Source organism: Lacerta agilis, chromosome 2, assembly GCF_009819535.1.
Source record: "Lacerta agilis isolate rLacAgi1 chromosome 2, rLacAgi1.pri, whole genome shotgun sequence".
Taxonomy (NCBI): domain Eukaryota; kingdom Metazoa; phylum Chordata; class Lepidosauria; order Squamata; family Lacertidae; genus Lacerta; species Lacerta agilis.
Genome location: NC_046313.1, coordinates 39,345,918 through 39,366,641, shown reverse-complemented (window position 1 = coordinate 39,366,641; position 20,724 = coordinate 39,345,918). Strand labels below are relative to the sequence as shown.

At 49.3% G+C, this 20,724-nt stretch overlaps 1 protein-coding gene across 6 annotated transcripts in view; it reads right to left on the bottom strand.

The window, feature by feature from the left end:
* Positions 1-18,892, bottom strand: part of CAMSAP3 (calmodulin regulated spectrin associated protein family member 3) — a 44,143-nt gene extending 25,251 nt beyond the window's left edge. For 2 of the 6 annotated variants that reach the window (XM_033139642.1, XM_033139644.1), the window contains exons 1-2: positions 18,511-18,892; positions 376-641 (exon numbers count right to left, since the gene is read on the bottom strand). In XM_033139642.1, the coding sequence (XP_032995533.1) occupies positions 376-641; positions 18,511-18,658 (414 nt within the window). In that variant the 5' untranslated portion in view covers positions 18,659-18,892. The remainder of the gene's footprint in view (positions 1-375; positions 642-18,510) is intronic. The other 4 variants (XM_033139643.1, XM_033139645.1, XM_033139646.1 and 1 more) reach the window with 3 other exon arrangements.
* Between the last annotated feature and the right edge of the window lie 1,832 nt (positions 18,893-20,724).

Sequence of the window (20,724 nt, the reverse complement as noted above, 5' to 3'; positions counted from 1 at the left end):
TGCAGTTGTCCACATCTTGCTGGACTCCCAGCTCCCATCTCCCCTGACTGCTGGATATGCTAGCAGGGGCCGATGTGAGATGGAGGCCAACAACAACCGAAGAACCGCAAGTTAGCCACCCCTGCATCGTAGCACCCCACTGAAATTTAGAAGAAACAATCCTACCATGTTCATCCTGGAAGGCACTAACTGAGCTCCCCACCTCTGCTCCTAGTTTCAGCTGAGAGTTGAAGGGCAATTAATTTCTTTCCATTCTCCAGCAACCAACACCAACACCCACTCCAGTTTGAACAAACAGTACACCCCCCCCACCCTCTGCAAGAGCACCAAGTCAAAATGTTTACCCCTGGGAAGATGCCAAGCTTGCGGACTTACCAGTCTGATTGGTTTGTGGTGCAGATCTGTCTCCTTGATGGGCTTGTCTTGGAAGGTGGGCACCAAGCCACGATGGGCCAGAAGCTGGAGCAAGGCAGCATTGTCCTTGGGGGAAGAGGCGCCATCAGCGCCCGACGGCAGGGCCCGGCGCCAGGCACGGCAGTAGATGTCAGACGAGTGCAACAGGCGGATGAGAGGTGGTTTCATGTGCTCCTGTTCATACTGGTCTGTATAGAAGGGTTCGCGTAGCTCAGCAGGGATGTGCTCTGTACACACAGAGAGAGAAACAGTCACATTATTCCTTGCGCTCAGCAAGCCTCTCTAAAATACCCCATCTGCCTCACAGTATCTTTTGCACACCAACCCCCAGAGCCTCCTGATCCTCAGCACCCCTGTTAGTTTTCTGTCACCACTATCTGCCCCCAAGTCAGTGAGCTGCAGTGGCTAAGAGAGTAGATTTTGGTGCATTAATTTAAGTATAAATCCTCAATCCACCCTGAAGCTCAGACACCAGATCTGCATCTCCCCAGCAATCTGGTGCCCTCCAAATGTTGTTGGACTACAACTCCCATCAATCACAGCCAGTATGGTCAATGGACAGTAATTATGGGAGCTGCAGTTCTGGAGGACATCTAAAGGGCACCAGTTAGGGAAGCCTTGACTTTTTTATCCCACAGGAACTGTAGTGAGAAAAATATATCCTATGTACGTTGTCCCCTGTGTTCCCCCAATAAAGAATGGGGTAGAAATGCAATGAAAAATTATACCAAGAGAGGAGGTGCTGCAGATATAATGACGTTGTCCCCCTCCAAGACCTTTTGCTGTCTCTCTCCCCTGTCCCCACAGGCCTGTCTCCAGTGTTAAAGGGGGGAAATAGTTCCACAGACGGAGGTGGGCTCAAGCCCAGGCACACAACAGCCAGGAAGATCCTGAAAAGCCTTCCAAATGTCAAGGCCAGCAGGTGATTCTTAATGATACAGCTTGTCTCTTTTCCTTCTCTCAGTCTGGGTGTGGGGGGAATCAGACAAGTTAGAGGCACATACAGTGGCTCAAGGCTGCATCAGGGTGAATCCCACCGTTCAGGACCAGGGCCAGAAGCAGCACCCAGCATCCTCAATCACAGGGGTCAGCGAACCTTTTCAGCAGGGGGCCAGTCCACTGTCCCTCAGACCTTGTGGGGGACTGGACTATATTTTGGAAAATAATAATAATAATGAACGAATTCCTATGCCCCACAAATAACCCAGAGATGCATTTTAAATAAAAGGACACATTCTACTCATGTAAAAACACGCTGATTCCTGGACTGTCCGCAGGCCAGATTTAGAAGGTGATTGGGCCGGATCTGGGCCGCCGGGCCTTAGTTTGCTTACCCATGCTCAAGCAGTTACCAGGACCAAAGCATCATACCAGGGCCCACCAACTTAGCCAGTCCCTTGGTCACAGATTTGTGACAGCACCACCAGAAGCTAGGAATCCAGGGCAGAAAACCTCTGGGTGATCATGGCAAATGAGGGGTAAGTGAGGGCTGGCTGCAGCACCTGGCACGCTTCTGGTCCCTTGGGTAAAGGACTTACAGTGGAAAGGAAACTGCCCCTCATTTTGATTTACTCACAGCACATGAGAGTGTCCCAAGTAGTTGGGCTCTGACGTGGGAAGGGGGGGACCTGTGGCCTACAAACATTGCTGGGCTTCCCAATGTCCATCAGCCCCAGCCAGCATATACATAGGTCAAGGATGCAGTCCAGCAACGTCTGGGGATGGGCACAGCTTCCCCACACTTGATTTGCCATACCTGGAGGGTGGGCTGGTTGAAGGTTGTTGCACCCTTGTTCCCTTCCTATGCCCAGGTGGACATGCCGATTTCAGGAAGTGGAAATCTTCCAGCCCTACTCAATGGTTTGGGGAAAACGTACGCCAACAATGTCACCTCCCCAAATGTCGAAAGTCAAAACATACTGCACAGATTCGTTGCCTGTTAATATACTTTCCCTAATTTATTCCTGGCCTATGTATAACGAACAATAGCTTCTGAAAAATAAAACAAACTCCCAGGAACTTGGACAAGTCCCCTCTTCCCAAAGCCTTTTCCTTAGTGCTGTCAAGAGCTTAGAGCAGAAACAAACATTCCTGATGACCAAGGCTGGCCATGATGGCATCACAAGTCACCATCTTAGATCACACACAAGCAAACTGCAAGCCGCATGCAGCCCACTGTGTGTTCCCAAGCTACCCATTCCCAATGCCAATTGAATTTTGCTGAATTTTACTACTGGGGCAAGTATGTAAACTGTGCTGCTCACAGCACACCACACAGCTGCTCATTCTGAGGTGGGAGTCGATTATTCTCCTTTGAGCAGGGAAAGAAAGCAAGTATACTTGGTAGCCACCACAACTGCTGCTTTCAAAGGATGTGTGCACATATCTCTGTGGTGATATGTACATGTATGTAAGCACCCACCATCACTGCATGTGGCCTCTGGGTGTAAAAAGATTGTCCATCCCTGGAATAGATATGAGGCAACTAGGGAAAGACTAATCCCTCCTTGCCCTCACATTACAAGTCTCCTGGCATCATAAAACATGCACACACTGGAACACCATCCCCAGATGGATGCGATTTGGCAACACTTGTGATTTTGAGACAAGGGGTTTCCCCTTTCATGCACTTTCATCTCCAAGCAGAAGCACTGCCTCTTTTGAGCACCTTTCCCCTAGTATGGCAAGAGGGAAAAGGCAGAAGCAAGGAACAGCATGGCTAGGTGAGTGCTCCCAATCTCAGATAAAACCTTACAGGACAGAAGGCAGAGATGGAGCCTCACAGGGGCAGCCTTGGCTGTGCATCCACTGGGGACTTGCACACAAACCACACACCCCAACAAGCAAGTGCAGAGCAGACAAATAGCTTGGGGGCACCCACTGCAAGAGCTCTGGCATCCAGCCGTAAGAGGATGATATTAATTTCTACCCTGACAACACGATTAACATCAGCAGGCTCAGACACATCCTCCCACTGCAGGCTTACGACAGAAAGGGGATCCGCAATGTTATCACAGCACTATTTCAGGGGGCAGTGGAGTGTCCGGGGGCTGGCAATCCTGTGTTTAGCCTCTGGATTGCAAGAGGCAAATTATATTTAAAGGGTTAAGCGAGAGGTCAGGCCAATTTTTGCTTTGGGAAAGGGGCAGGCCTTTGGAGCAACTGGGAAGCAGGCCTCCCACAGGCTCAATAATAAATGGCTGCGGTACAAGCTTCTCCTTCCTCCTTCGGAAACTGTAAGCTCTCTTCCTCCCACTGGGTTTGCGGTACTCTGGCCTGCGGATGGCAGGTATAGGGAAAGCAAGACATATTGACATCTTCCTGACAGGAAGATCACGCCAAGGCTTACACGCACGCGCTATACCAGCTGTTTCCTCAAGAGGTGAGGCCACGAGACTGGAGATCTACGTGTCAGCTCCTGCCAGTGAGCAGGGCTGGGAGGGCTAGGACATTCCTGTGCGCGCGAGTGTGCAAAGAGGAACAGGTGGAACAGCTTCACCAGCTGATTCAGCAGCACCTGATCACAGCCACAACTGCACGGGACCAGACTTGTGGCTGCAGTCCCAGCTCCTTTCCCGCCCCATGGCTCAGAGCCTGAACTAACAAAGCCCAGCTGCCCCTCCTGGCAGAAAGCCCATCCCACCCACCTCCAAGTCTTCAGGGCATCCAACATTGGGAACAGCCTACTTTGGCTGGGGATGGATAAGGAGAGTGGTGGGACACACACATACACACAAATCAAATCTTTTAGGCTGTGAATAGCACAGCTTCCCTCCCAAGCACAGCTGAACTTGTGGAGGGGGGCACATGTTGTTACTGAGAAATATAGACGGAGTAGGTAACAGAGCTAACAGGGGCCGCAGGCCAACGTTGAACTGAAACCTCACAACATAGAACTGTGGAGCTGGGAGGGACCACAAGGGTCATCTAGCTCAACCACCTGCAGTGCAGGAATCTTTTGCCCAACGTGGGGCTCAAAACCATGACTCTGAGCTTAAGTCTCGTGCTCTACCAACTGAGCAATCTGTGAAATGTCTGCCAAAAGGTTCAGCTTTTCACGTGCTCACCAACATTGGCATAGACACTAAGATCATTACCAAACTTTTTTTTTGGAGGGGGGGCAAGCACAAAGCAGAGCCTGCATATAGTAGCCCAGAACTTAAGAGAGTGCAAAGAGGTCAGTCTAGAAATGAATGGCTATGTATAATACTCTGGGTCCCTGCCACACAACACACCCACCCCACATCAATTATTGCCCAGGGCTAGCATGGTTGCTAGTACTGACCCATGTCCTCTCCTGCCCCATCTGCAACCACAATGGGTGGCTTCTCTGCACAACAGGCAAACCCAGTATTTGGGGTGGGGAGTAATGCAGCTCTAAGGATTATGAAGCCAACAGGTTTTACTGTCTCTTAACATTCTGTCCTGGGTGCCTTTTCAGCAGTATCCTGAGCTGAAAATTGAAAAGGGATCAGCCCCTTCTCACATGACAGGCAGCAGCGACCACTTTCCCATTGCGAAGAAACTTAAAATGATGGCAGCTTGCTCACTGCACAGAACCATTGTCAGAAACTCCATGAGTGGAGTACAGAAATGGACCTGCTTAGCTACAAAGAGAGGAGAGTTTGCTCCAAACCAAGGATGATCTTTTAAATCTGCATTCCTTACCACACCAGATGTAAGGGAAGCACAAAGGGGAAAGGCTAGATATGGTGAAAGTTAGATAGTGCCTGTCACTGATGCTTCCCAAGAACTCAGGTCAAGAGCACCTCAGTCCTGACTCACCAACCTAAAGGGGAGGGGGTATTGTTGTTTTGTACTTCACAACAGATGAAGGGGCTACTTGATAAGGAGGTCTTGCCAGCCTGGGGACAAATCAGATGTGACATTCGGCATATGGCTTTGATTTGTGTGGCTGTTAATTTGAAATAAATAGCATGTGCGCAGAGGGAACAAAGTTGGATGGAAACCATGGTGGGGGTGGGGAGGGCAGGGGGGTGTTAACCCTTTGTCCCCACTAGGGTACTTACTGGAATCATGTCCTCACACCTGCTACTGACAATAGAAAGAAGGTAGCAAGCAAGGAAGGAAGGGCTGTGAGGAAAACAGGCACCAAGAGTTTTCTGATTTTTATAAAAAGCAGATATAGGGAGGGGTTATTCACTAATTCCAAGCAGGACTGTAGCGGGAGGCAAAGATTTAAAGCCCCACTGTCTCCCATGCCATGATCCCAATCTGGGTAAAGTCTCCCCCCCCCCACAAAAAACCCCACCATTTGCTACTTCTTGTTTTAAAATCAGACATTCAAGTGAACAAATGTCACGTCTAGTTTGCTCTTCACATTAAGATATTAATCTGACACCCAGTGAGGTGCTAGAAAGGTATAAGCACAGCTCTCATGACAGGGAGTTACTGCGCCACATAGGCCACTGACTTACCGGTAATTAAAAAAAAAAATCTGAACCACAGAGAGCAGGCCAAGCTCTCCAACAATTATATCCAGGGCCACTGCTCTTCCCTTGCCCCCAGCCATCCTGGCATGAGCTTTTGCACATTTAATGAGCAGCAAAAATGATGCCAGGCAACATCCCAATGTGGTAAGCTTGTAGCCACAAAGGACACAGACAGAAAAGCATCATGGAGACATAATTGCAATGGGAGATGGGTGGCAGCACATGATTAGGATCAGCTTTGGGCCCGCAGGTCTTAGGGGGAAATGCAGGCAAAAGCTTAATAAAATATCACCGTGCCGATTCCTTCAAACAAACTTCAGAAAAGCAGGGACACGCTATGGTGCAACCAGAACACCTTCCAAATGAGAGTCTCATCATGTTTCAGAGAAGTGGGAACTCCCAAGCCTGGGAAAAGAAGCTAACAGTCCTTGCTTTCAGCCTCAGCGCTCTCAGCAATGTTGTGCTCTCTCAATTCCAAACCAGACACAAAGCATTTAACATGCAGGTTTATTGTTTATTTTTAAATTCAAATAGCATCACAGGTGAGGGGGCTGCCAATTGTTGTGATAGTAGCAGACGTGGAGGGGGAGCTTAGCTAGTCCTTTCCTTGCTGTGGTCCTAAGACAAATATTCTGAAGCTAATATTTGCATTGTGGAAAGATAGGAAGCAGACTTATACTGAGTTAGACCACTGGTCTACCTAACCCATATTGTCTACCTTGACTGGCAGTGGCTCTCCAGGATTCCAGGCGTGCGTCTCCCAGCTTTACCTGGAAATGTCAGAGATTGAACCTGTGACCTTCTGCATCTAAGGAAGATGCTCTGCCGCTGACCCTATGGCCTACCACTGAGCCACAGAAATCCCCCACTGGCATATTTAACACCACATGCCATGATGCACTGAAAGCCACATCTAGTTTGGCCTTCAGACACGTGCATCTGAAACCCTGCAGAGGGAAAAGCCCTGGTGGGGTGGAGAGAGATATTTGGACAGCCATGAGAAAAAAGGATTGTCTCTCCCAAGCGCTTTCAGTAGCCTCCACCGGAAACTGGGTGTTTTCCCCTATTCCAAAAGGGTCACTGAGCTACCATTATACATGTTTGAAATTAGCAAGCAGTTTGGGCCTTAGGTAGCAAAGACTCATGTGGTTAAAACACCTTGAGCACTTACTAATCCACGTTAAGTCATGACTTAATGATGGGAATGTGCCCTGAAGTGCCTCAAATGACAATTCTAACACAGGTTTAGCAATGTGTTGGGACACAGGAAGTGGGCATTTTTTGCAGGAACCACAATCCATCCAGAAGTCACTGGCACGTGCCTCACAGATCAGTCCTCAGTCCCAGCAGGTAAGGCCAGAAAGGGAATGAACCAAGGAGCCGTGCACCACCCTCTTGCACAGCAGCAGCAGCAGCTGCTTCAGACTGCCCCACCACAGAGCATCCATAGGTCTCGGCAAGCCTATTCAGCTGCAGTCTGAAGCTGCAGGGGCTTGTACAAGCACACGTGACAAGAGCGCCCCGGGAACTATGCAAGAGCCAGAGGGGCGAAGGCAAAACCTGTCTCCGGCATAGCACCACACCCCCACATGACAACAGGCCCCAGCACGCAACACAGGCTCCAGGGTGTAAGTACTGTGCCCTGAAATGACATCAGTGCTATATCACACACATACAAAACACATCCTTGCCGTTATCCATCAAGCCTTGTGGTCCCTTCCAACTCTTATGATTCTAGGCCTGCTACCCAGACTCTACTTCCCAGCACAGGGTGCTTCCTCTAAAGCACTCATCCACACAGCAACTCTGGTGAGAAATGATCGCACTGGTGCAACAGCACAATCTGCATCTCAGGAAGGTTAGGTCTGAACAACTAAGAAGAGGGGGAAACAGCGTAATGAAAACTCATGAGGAAAGATGGAACTTGCTATCACCAGGAAGCAGGCAAACATGAGGCAAGATTCGGGTTAAGTGGTCCCACTAGCAGAAATCCAGGCAAGTGTTTCCCCGCTATCATAATGGAGCTTTTCCTCACCCCCAGAAATGGCTCGGGAGGGAATGGGAGAACCCCCCAGAACAATGTGAAGTGGAGCAGAGGAGAGATTAAAAAATGACTTCCTCTGACTGAACAATCTCCTTTGTGTGACACTGAATTCCTCCCATGGACCTCCTCCCTCCCCAGCATGACCACTGAAGTGGATGGGGACATGGGGAAGAAAATATGACTCCTCTTACTCCTCATGTTTTTGGACTACAACTCCCATCATGCTTGGCCGCTGTCCATGCTGGCTGGAGATGAGAGTGTTGGAGTCCAATCCAGGGAGCCAAGTTTGGCAAAAGGCTGCTGCTCTACAGCTTTACATGGCAAGGCTCTGTGAAAAGGGAGCACAGAGTCCAAACAAATCAAGGAAAGATATATTTGTAATGTTAATCAGCAGGACTCTTGTCTCAGAGGAACTGAAAGTCAGATATGCAGACTAGATCAATACATAGCAGGGGACTGAGGTGGTCAAGTCTCAAGGTGGTAAAATAGGGCAATGCTCCTGAATAGATATGGAGGTTTTACATCTTTGAATGTTTTGCCATTAAAAAAAACAACAACCCTTCAGGTAGAAAATTAGCACACCTGAGAGTCGGAGATAGGCTAGAACGTCTCCCCATAATGCCGTTTGTTTTTAACCTGCAGGAGATTTCAAAAATTGTGCCCTGCTCAATGTATTCCTCAACAAGTATAGTCAGTTCTCAATCTCTTCCCCGTCCCCCAATGGACCACTTGAAAATTGTTGGGGATCTTGACAAACCACTTCATAAACTTCTCATCCTTCAGGGCTTGCATTCTCAAAACCAGCACCTGATCATAAAAACAATGAGCCGTAGGTCAAGGCACTGAGAAGAGTCCCTTCAATTGTTGTTTTATGGTAAAAATGAGTGAAATGCACCAGCACCATATACTGAAAATCACAGGCCTTAAGCCAGGACATCATTGGACCTTATCTGCTCCCGATCAACATGGCCTCACCTTCCACTGCCAACAAAGTATAAATCATGTGCAGGCCGAAATACAGACATTCGCAATCGTTTCGTGGTCTATCTCAATGGCGCTTGTAGACCAGCAGCTGAAAACCTGTAGCTAACTCTGCGCCCACATTCTACTGTCCAGGTAAACAGGGGCCTAAATTTCTTGGTCCCAACATAGAGTCAAGTTTTCAGGGAATTACAATTATTAATGTCTTTTCTTGGTAGAAAGGCAGAATAAAAAATATTCTAAACAAAATAACAAATACGACCAAGATGGGCGAGGGAGGTAAATTCTCCATGCTGTAAACTTCATGGCTAAGTTTATATTCTAGAATAAGAAAGGGAACCCCAAGCCCAGGGGCCAATTGTGGCCCTTTACGCCTCTCTATCTGGCCCTCAAGACTTTTATCAGAGTGCAGTGCAACCCTGCTTTGTACCTTCCTTGAAGGTTTTTGTATGGCTAGAATGCATCCTTGAGCTCTGATAATGTCTGTCTGTTTGAATGGAGGACAGAAAGGTGTAAGAGTGTGCAGAAACCAGCCTAGTGTACATATGGGCAAGGTATAAATTATTATTATTATTATTATTATTATTATTATTATTATTACATTTGTTGCTCCACCCACATTTGCCTCTGGCTCTGCCCACCATTGGCATGAGGCTCTCCGACTGAAGAAGTCTAGAGGGTGTTGGGCACAGATCAGAAGCAGAAACTGAAAGGTACACTAAAGGAGGCAACAAGCAGAGTGTGATACAGGACTCAAGGCGCAAAGGCATTTGACTCAAGCCCAGAAACTATTCTTGAGGCAGGGGAAACCTGCATATGGGAGCCTTAGCCAAGCAGCCGGATTAAAGAGAAAAACAAGCAGGGCAGCCGCCTCCCCCCACCCCACCCTCTCAGACGGCCAAGGTCTCAGCTCAAGCTCTGTGGCAGGGTTACAGCCAGGCAAGAGGGAGGGGCACAGAGGCAGCCAGCAGCTTAAGGGGCAATCTTATGAAATCCAGAGGCATGCCAGCTGCAAGGCAATGTCAATAGGCCCGCACAGGATCAAGGCACAGGACAGCCGTATGCTTTCAATTCCATGTAAGAACCCTGCTGGATCTTCCTGTTTCCCCACAGTGGCTAACCTGGGAAACCCACAAGCAGGACATGAGCCCAACGCCACCCTCCCGTTTATGCTCCCTAGCAACATATTCAGAGGCATGCCGCTTCCAATATGGGAGATAATAAAGCCCTCATGACGAGCAGCCATTTAAGGCCTTATCCACCATTAATTTGTCTAATCCCCTCTTAAAGCCACCCAAATTGGTAGTCCCTCTTGTGGGACCAAATTTCATAGTTCGAGCTAGGCACTGTGTGAAGAAGGACTTCCGTTTGTCTATCCTGAATCTCCCATCATTCAGCTTCATTGGACAGCTCCAGATTCTAATATTATGAGATGGAGAAGAACTTCTCCCTCTCTCTCTCTCTCATGCAAAAGTGTTAAAAACCAGTATCGTGTTCCACATTACTTGCTTCTTTCCTCAACTGAAAAACATTTTGGCAGCCCTTTCTTTGAACAAACACCCTACTCCACAGAAAATGGTTCGAGAATGGGTGGGGAAATATTCCCTGACCTGTGGACATCCAGATGTTGCTGAACTACAACTCCCATCTTCCTTGACCACTGGTCACTTTGGCTGGGGCTGGTGGGAGCTGGAGTCCAGCAACATCTATAGGATTGCCAGGAGTGGGGGTGGAGCGGAAAATGAAAAACTGCTATGCCAAATGCCACTCCCTAAGTGAGGTCCTTGACAGAAGTGGGTGTGCGCTGCATTTTGGGAGAAGCTCTCGCACCACCTCGTACCCAATCAGCACAGCAGTGAAACAAACCCACCCATTTTCCAGCAAGCACCAAGAGGCAAAGGCTGTCAAGCTCATGGTCATGTTGGGTGCCTCCAGCAGGTTAAACTAGATTGGAGGCACAGCCAAGAAAGGAGTTGCTGGGAAATGTCAGCCAACTTCCACCCCGCTCTAGCTGGCATGACAGAGCAGAATTCAAACCTCTTCCCACCTGCAAGGACGTTCTCCACAGCTACAAATACTGTACTTGAGAACCTCGTTCCCACCAGTGGTTTCTGTCTCTTTGCAAGAGAGAAAGGACTGCTTAAGTCAGGCATAGGCAAACTCCAGCCCTCCAGATGTTTGGGACTGCATTTCCCATCATCCCTGACCACTGGTCCTGTTAGCTAGGGATGATGGGAATTGTAGTCCCAAACATCTGGAGGGCCGGAGTTTGCCTATGCCTGGCTTAAGTCAAGGGAGATGGGAAGGAGACTAAGCAAACAGGCAAGGCAATCAACAGCAGGGGCACAGACAGCACATGCACACAGGCAATTATAGACAAAATTCAGGGTTACGCTGAGTTGCAGGTAGTAAGGTGGGCCTGCCAGCACCTGCTGAAAGTGAAGAGAGGTCAAGCAGCAGGTCAGCTTCTACAAAGCAAAATGTTAAGAGTGAGAGCCCCTTTATGACGTGTGTGTGCCATGTTCCAGTGGCGGTTCTTGGGATTATTCATCCCAAGAAAGGTGGGTTGCATAATATGGTACCACAGGAAGTAAAAGTGAAGGTCCAAGCTGCAGAATGGAATTGAAGACAGGCTCTAAATGGAAAACAGCTACAGTACTTCAATAGCAGCCAACAGTTTTGCTAATATCCCAAAGGTTAACCAAGGCAAGCCCTTTGTTGTGAAGTGATAATTGGGATCTTGTTTCTCCGTACCACCACCACCCTTGCACAGGTGGTGAACATCAGGCCTGGGTGGGTCAAATGTGCCCCACAGGCTTCTGTATCTGGCCCTCAGAACTCTCTCCAGGCCAGATTTCCCACTGGCACTGCTTCACACACTAAGAGCTTCTGGCTGGTTGGAATGTGTCTCCTTAATAACTCCTCTTCCTTGTCCAGACAAAAGAGGATTGTATGTGGAAGCTTGCCTGCTGTACAAAGGTAACATTTACATGTGCTCCTGCACCCACCATTGCCTCCAGACTCACCCAACACTGACAACCCCCTCACAACAGATGGGAATGAGGGGAAAAGGTGCCCCATCCCTGATATATGGCAATATGGATGTGCCTGCAGTCATAATTCCTGAGCCAGATTTGAGTACCTGTAAGATACAGAGTATCTCTGGGTTGTCTACTGTTCAAAGCCTAGCAGAGGTTCAAAGTTCCTCAGCAACTGCACAGGATTTACAGGGCATGCACAGCTGTGCATGTTGAGTGCTAGGCAGGGCCAATGGGAAAAAATAGGCCATCAGCAACAAGCATCTACGGCACAGTTAGAAAGGACCAGAAGATCTCAGGGAAGTACCAACAAGGGATCCTACCAATAACTGACCTGGCACCAGTTCAAGCTACTATAGCAAGCACTTAGCAGAGCATTCGGTTTGTGCCATTCTAGCCTGACATGGTAAGGCATTCCCCACCAAAATGAGGTAAAATGGTGCACAGAACAGGATTCCATAGTAGACGAATACACAACTTCATGGTCAACAAATGAAATCCAATGGCACCATAGGAGACCGAAGCATACCTGTTTCAGTCCTTTTTCACAAGAAGAGTCAAATTCCTTAGTGCTTGCTTCACTTCAGTTTCCTACACACACACGGTTGCCAGATTGGATCAAAGAGATGTGAAAGGAATGGCAGAACTAGTTAATATCTGCATCGATGTCCCAACAAAATACACCCTTAAATGCTAAACGAACTAGAAGTAGAAACCTCAAAGCTGCTAACAGTCATCTTTAAGAAATCTCTCAAGACAAGTGAGGTTCCAGCAGACTAGCAAAAAATAGCCACATCTATATTTAACAGGGAGAATAGGAGAAACCAGGAGATTACAGGCCCAATGTCTACCTATAAGACATTATGAAAACAAATTCATCTCTAATATATATGTGTGTGTGTGTGTGTGTGTAATGTAGAAAAAAATGAGGTGATCATTAACAACCAACATGGACTTGCCAAGACCAAACCAATGTGGAATGTAAGTAGCTTCCTTATACTGAGTCAGACCATCGGCTGATCAGGCTCAGTATTGTCTACACAGATTGCCAGAGGCTCTCCAGGGTTTCAGGCAGGGAGTCTCTCCCAGCCCTACCTGGAGATGCTGGGAATTGAACTTGGGGCCTTCTGTGCTCAAGGCAAATGCTCTACCACTGAGGCATGGCCTTGCCCCATCAATGTCACTCTGTGGTAGGTTACTCTCTAGGGGAAGGTTCCACACAGTTCTACAGAATATTCTTTGGCAGGTGGGTCAGAGGGCACTAACATGAGGAAAGCAACCCTTATTCCTTCAAGCTGCACAAGAACAACCAATAAGGCATTAAAGGTTTGTGTAGGGGAGCCTGGAGGCGTTGTTGTGTGATGTCCAAAAGGAGTTATCTCCTTGGGGGTGGGTGCTATTCAGCATTTTCATTACTCGCAGGAACAGGTAATATGTTCAACTTTGTAGCTGATGCAAAAGTTCAAAGGAATTTGGGACGCCACAGAGGGCAGGATTAAAATGAGTATCCTTGACTTAAATGAAGTGCAAGCAGTAAAATAACATCAGTAGACCATTTTCTGAATCGGTTCCCATTTCATTCTTGTTTTTTTTTAATGCTTGGTTTTAATGTTGTTTTTGTAAGTCGCTTTGAGTCACTTCTGTGAAAAAAGTGACAAATTAAATAAATAATGTTGGTATTTTATGCTGATGACAAGGCACCGCCCCCATCCAGGCCCTCTAGTAATTGCACGCAGCTCCAAAGTAGCTTTACAAAATCGAGGAACAAGCAAGGCACTCAAAGAATCAAAAGGAGGACCTAAGACTTTTGAATCAACATAAACTAGGAATTGGCAATGAGGTGTTGTTTTAAAAAACATAGCTTCACTCACTGAAGCAAACCACAAAGTAGTAAAAGGTTCTACTTAGAGATTACAAGGGCAGGATTCAGAGGAATGTTTTGAAGGGCTTGCAAAATAATATATATATAGAAAGTCAAAAGAAGACAATCATTTTACAGGTGGAAAAGGAAGGTTTTTATCCTGTCCTTTTTTATATATGACAGGCATCCCCAAACTCAGCCCTCCAGCTGTTTTGGGACTACAATTCCCTTCATCCCTGACCACTGGTCCTGTTAGCTACTAGGGATGATGGGAGTTGGAGTCCCAAAACAGCTGGAAGGCTGAGTTTGGGGGTGCCTGGTATCAGGGGAGTAGCAAGGGGGGCGAGGGGGGTGGGCCGCCCCGGGTTCCATAATGGAGGGGGTGACAAATTAGCAAGGAAAATGTTTTTTTTTGGGGGGGGGGGAATTGAAAAAAAAAATTATACTGCTGTACCCATGCATCTTCCATCCCGCTGCCTTAAATGTTGTTTCTTCTCCCATACTGGGCTTTGTGTATCACATTTTGGGACTTCCATTCTGTGGTTTCAAGAAGACTCTAGGTAGTTTTGCTAAAGTGCAAAAAGCATCCGCTATGGCTCAGGACTGGGTGAAACTAGCTGGGTTTGATTTGTATATGAATTTCCATTTGGGGGAAAGGGGCAACATTTCGTGTCGCATGCCTGCACTACAGACCAGGGTATAGTTTGGCTGAGGGAGCAATGCAAGGATAAGCTGCCCATGTGTTGAGATTTTGCTTTATTCTTTGTGTCTTTAGTGGAGCAAGAACTTGCCACTGGGCGAAGGGGAAACAGGAGTCAATATCTAGACAGCCACACCTGTTTAACCTACAGAACGGCAAGTGAAACTGAATCAGTGGTTAATGGGAGAGCAGGGCTCAGTCCTCCTAAATGGATTACCAAGAACATAGGAATGTGCCTTATACTGAGTCAAGACCATTGGTCCATCTAGCTCAGTATTCTCTACACTGACTGGCAGCAGCTCTCCAGAGCTTCGGGCAGCAATCTATCCCAGTCCTACATCGATATACCAGGGATTGAACACAGGATCTTTTACATGCAAGGCAGATGCTTCTGTCACTGACCTATGACCCTTCCCACTAGCCAAGCAATAAGTGTGTAAAGGTAAGGTAAAGGACCCCTGGGCGGTCGAGTCCAGTCAAAAGCAACCACGGGGTGTGGCGCTCATCTTGCTTTTCAAGCCGAGGGAGCCGGTGTTGGTCCACAGACAGCTTTCTGGGTCATATCGCCAGCATGACTAAACCGCTTCTGGTGCACAGAGGACCATGATAAGTGCCAGAGTGCATGGAAATGCTGTTTACCTTCCCGCCACTGTGGTACCTATTTATCTACTTGCACTAGTATGCTTTCAAACTGCTAGGTTGGAAGAAGCTGGGACAGAGCAACGGGAGCTCACCCCGTCACAGGGATTCAAACTGATGACCTTCCGATTGGCAAGCTCAGTGGTCTAGACCACAGCTGCACCTGTGTGGGTACAGCTATCTCAGCTGGTGAGCCTCACTCTGGTCACTCCCACTCCTCCTCCGTTTCCTGCCCCACCCTTTGCCACAAACCCTTGAGGGTGGGGATTACCCCAGTTTGTGAACGAACACAAAGGGGATCACAAGTAATATAGGGAATTAACCTCAGGGTGCTACAACATTGCACATAATTACTAGCAACTACTTTGGGTGTGCAACAAACACAGCAATGCCAATCAGGACACCTGGCAGAGGTTAGCCAGTTCCTGACCCAGTTATGGGAAAGGGACCAATTGCCGGATGTATCAGCTGAGTAATACATAGCATTGGGTCACAGGTCCTGTAGCTACAGGTTGGGCTAAGGGAATTCCAAGTCCCTTCCTCATTTGGCTTTCAGTAAACTAAAAGCATCTGGCTCTTTTACTTATTGGTGAATAAATAAGTGCAGGCAGCAGTGTGTCTAGTAAAGCAAGCTGGCACTCAGTTTCACTTGCAGATCTTTATTTTCAAATGCATACTGAAATTACTTAAAAATTAGTTGTTTAAAACTTGAAAAAAGCCACCTCCATGTATTTCTTTGCCATTTCACATTAACTTTCTACAGCCCCCACACGGTGCCTTTAGATCATATAGCAGTCGCACATTAAAATCCCTGGCTTGAGGCCGACTGATGACTCCCACCATGACCAGTAGCTTATTTCAGGAGCAGATGCTAGCAGTGCCATGTGCATTTTCTGACGTGAGGTAAGCAGGTGCCATTTCCATAAAGGCTTGCCTTTCAGGCCGAAAGGGCTTTCAGGCTCTACTCAGAAAACTATGGCAAACCCTAGCAAGCACATTCTCGGCACACTTCACTAGACTTTGAACCCAGCACTGGCTGATCAAGGCTGATCACCCTGGCCTCCATCCAAGGCAAATGACAAGGCTCTCTCCTTTCCACCACCAAAGTGTATTGTTTTGTGTGTCATCGGGGTGACACGGAAGGGCAGGGACAAGGGAAACCTGTTCTTGCTTGGGCTTGACCAGATCCTATATTTACACTAACTCCAAATGAGAGAACTGGTCATCCAAATACACCCCTGTGAATACACACACAGAAACACACACACACACACACATGGCACTTCAACATCCACCAAGCACAGCAATTCACTGTCCTCCTGTTGCTTCACGGAATGGTGGTTCCCACCTCAGCCCAGAAGCAGGGTACATTTAGTCTCTAAGGAGAAAACAGCTTCTGGGCAGAAAGGCCCTCAGTTTGCAGGAGGGAGGGAAAGAGACTCTAGTTATTCATTGTCACACAACCTTGCAAGCCATTCCTGTTGCTCCCAGCTCCAGAACTGGCTGTGGACCAGCAGGCTTCAAACCCTATTATGTTACTTTCAGGTCAACAGCCTCAGAGGAACACCCGTCTCTCCTCCCCTCCCCAAAGCAGCCCATACACAATAAGGAAGGCCTGTCACACAGTAGCTGATAGCCTCCTGGCTACAGGTATGCTAGCAACATGGAGCTCCTTATACTTTTAGAAGCCACTGTCAAGGGCCATCTCACTTACCCACACCTCTACCTTGCCATGTAAGTCGTGCTTAGGCTACTTCATCCATAGAACGACCCCCCCACACACACACTGCAAATCCTAACAAGTCTGACAGTTGTGGAGCAACGCAAAGGAAGCATGGCTTCTCATTGAACACAAAGCACACAGGCTGGCCCACCACCCTCTTGGCAGTAGGGAGGGCGAAGCCAGGAGAGGGATCTGGGTTAGCAGGGGCACCAGAGCAGCGACAAAGAGCACACACTTCTATGAAGCAACAGCAAGAAGGTCAATCCCCCACTAGGGATTGTCTGCTCCCCCCCTCCTCCTCCATCATGCACGAAAGCAACGCCAATCTGCAAATCCTCACAGAACATTAATTCCAGGCCTGGCAGAGACAAAGGGAACAGCGGGGAGAGCCCAGGGTTGCCAAGGAAGGGAGCACAGTCCTGGGCCCGGCATTGCCAACGAGCTGAAGAGGACCAAGCTAAGGATGCAAAGTGGTCCCTGAGTAGTCCCTACTGAGATGGCAAAACCAGAGGATCAAGTACAAGCACAGAAGCCTCACTAGTTACCTCCCATCTCTCTCCTCTCCCTCCCCCCCCCCCCCGCCTTCCAGCTGCCACAGCTTAACCTCAGAATACAGCTCTGCAGCTGGGGCCATGCTGGTGGCACCCATTGGCAGGGCTTCCCCTGGAGGAATTTAACGCCACAAAATAATGCCACTTAGCAAAGGTAAACACCAACAGCAGCGCCCTGCTCTCGGCTTCCGCCAATGAATGCTGTCACTAAGCAGGGTGGGGCGGCACTGACACCCTCAGGCTCCGCAGACCAACTGGACCCCAGGGAAGAGGATGTTTCGGCTCTGATCTCACCTAACAGTATGCTAGTCATGCAGGTGCTGCCAACACTGTTAACAAAAGGCAACACAAAAAGCCAGGGAGGAATTGAGCTTAGTGAAGGGGGAGGGGGGCTGAGGTTTACCCAGGGCTGCTCTTAGAAAAGGAGCTGCAGCAGACATGCAGCAGACACCTACCCACCCCTCCGCTATCATGGCAGCCTCCCCCTCCCCTCACACGCCCCACTTCGACCTAGCGAAAAAGGCGCCCTCCCAGCCCAGACGCCAATCCCCCTCTCCTAATCATAGCTCCATCCACACCTGGGGAAGCCCGGCACCCGCGTGGGGAGACACATTAGGCGACCCTCGCCAGGAAGAAAAGAGCGGACTCGAGCCACCACCCCCTCCACCTCTGCCTAAGCCCCACCCGGGCTATCTAGTCGAGAAGGCGGCGACCGAGCGGAGCCCATTGTTAGCGCTGAAAGGGTGGGATGGAAGCAGCAGGGCTGGTTGCCAAGGCAGCCCACCCCATCCCTCCCCGGGTGCTGTAGCAGGTAGGGCATCCCACGGAGCCGAGCGCGATGGGTAGGCGGACATATTATCCTAGCCGGGGAGAAGCACGCAGAAGAAACACAAACCCAGGAGCCCGCAAGCCGCCAGGGACGGCGAGATCGAGTCAAAGGCAGGGGGGGGGGGGAAATCACGGCTTCTTCTCTCCTTAACTCACACGCAGCCACTGGAGATCCCGCCCCTCCTCCTCGGAAGGGACACCAGGAAGGGAAAGAAACCCCGACCCCGCCGACGGGCTGCCAGCTCCCCGCTCCCCTCCCCGCGGGGCTCCCGCCGTACCTGCACCCCCGTAGCCTTTGGCGAGCACCCAGGCCAGGCTGGCGGCGCTGCGCGCCCGAGGGAAGTCATACTGATCCAAGGGCTTGATCTCGGGCACCAGGAAGCTTTTCCTCATGGCCGCGGCTGCAGCAGGAGCAGCAGCCACCATGGCCCCTCCACCGGGCGCAGGAGCTGGGTTCGGCCTGCTTCGGCGGCGGCGAAGAACGAGCTGGTGGCGGTAGCGGCGGCCCCAGCCGAGCGCATCCCAGTCCGGTTTTCCCTCCCCTCCAGCTCCAGGTGCGAGCGCCCGCCCCGGCGTCCTCCTCCTGCTCCTCTTCCCTCCCCCACGTGATCCGGACCGTCAATCAGCGCGGGGGCGGGGCTTGCAGACAGGTAATTGCCCCGGGTGCGCGGTGGGGGGGGGGAGGCGGAGGCGGCGGTGTAAGAGGGTTGGGTGGAATGGAGCTGCAGCCCAGGGTGGGTAGGTGGGGCGCGTGCGCGTCTTGCAGTAAGCAGGCCGCCCGGCGCTGGTGGGGGGAGCCTGCAGCTCCATTGATCTTACTTACAAACACACGCGGCAAAGAGGAGGCTGGGATTCCTCCTGCTCCCTCCCTCCCCTCCGCCCCACCAACCCGTTCCTCCTGGCATAACGCTTCCTCTTTGCCTAGGCTGCAAGCGAGCGCCCCAGCCCTTTTCTCCGGGAGAGGGAGAGACACAAAGGAGCCGCAGCCTCGGCTGGAGCAAGCGAGAGCGCGCGCGCGCCCTCCTTCCCATGCACACCTCCACCATGTTGGGAGGCAGGCATGACCCTCCCACGGGGCGCGGGGAAAGTGAGGTGGCCTCCCGCGCTGGCCCCTTCCCGCAAATTCTCATTTATTCAGGTAGTACGTGGTGCGTGTCCGGCTCTGCGTTCTTCTTGCTGTCCCCTGCCCGGAATTAACTGAAGCCCAATTCTGGTTCTCTCCTAACCTTCCCAACAAGGGTGCTGTTAAAATAATAATTTTGAAAAATGTTCACCCAAGTGATCAGTGGTTTGGAGCACATTCACTCTAAGGGAAGTCACTCTCAACGTTTTGGAGTGTTTTGGTTTAGAAGAAGGGGGAAATGATAAAAGTGTATAAAATTATAAATGGAGGAAATATTTTTTTTCTTTTTCCTCTAAGATTAGAACTTGGGTTACCCAATGAAACCGACTGTGAGTAGATTCAGATAAAAAAAAATTTTTTTAATTGACTCCCCAAAGATGGCTTTAAAGGCACACTAGAAATTCATTGAGGATCATGCTACCAATGGTGACTCACTAGAATGTTCTCCCTCCTCTGTCAGAGGCAGGATGCCTGGGAATACCTTTTGCTGGTGATCACAAATGGGGAAGAGTGTCTATAGCATTAGTGTCTCATATCAAATATAACTGATCTGTAGAAAATATTCTATGAATGGAAAGCAGACAATGTAAATACTTTTGTAACCCAAGAAAACCTTTAATAAAAACTTTTTTAAAAAAAAAGTGGAGAGAGTGCTGATATGCTTCATGTTCTTCTTGCAACGGTTTGCCACAGTAACCTGTTTGGCCACAATGACAATGGGACGCTATACTAAATGAGCCCTCGGCCTGATTCAGCATGAATGTTCTCGTGATGGCAGGCCACTGCTTTTGGCTGCAGCCAGACATGATGCTGACAGCAGGACTCTGTCTGTATCTTACAGATTCCTCTGAAGAGGGAAGAGATGTAAAGCACAGCATACAGAAAAAAGGAGCAGACCACCTCATCCTCTCTGTGCCCCATTTAGTTTTCTCCTGGCTGAGGTTGCTTGAACAGAAGAAACATTTTTTTAAGGGTGAGTGGGACGTGGCTGGGTTTAGTTCCTATTTTCCCACCAATGCTATACTTGAAATCACCCAGTCTACCCCAGGATTTATAAGGATTTAGTGGCAATCCTGATTCTACGCATGGAATCTGCTACCATGAGAACTTGTCTGGCGCTTAGATGACTTTGGAAAAGGAGTAGACCAACTCGTGGAGAAGGATTAGCCTAAAACCAGCTTTTAGCTCTGCCACCTAAATTGAACCTCGACCTTCAGGCACAATATGCCTCTTAGTGCTAGGTGCAAGGAAAGCAAACAGTGAAGAAGAACCACTAACTTGATTACCCTGCTTCCAAGAAGCATCTGGCTGACTGGCCACTGTTGGAAACAGGATACTGGGCCATACAGACCCTTGCTGTGGTCTAGTT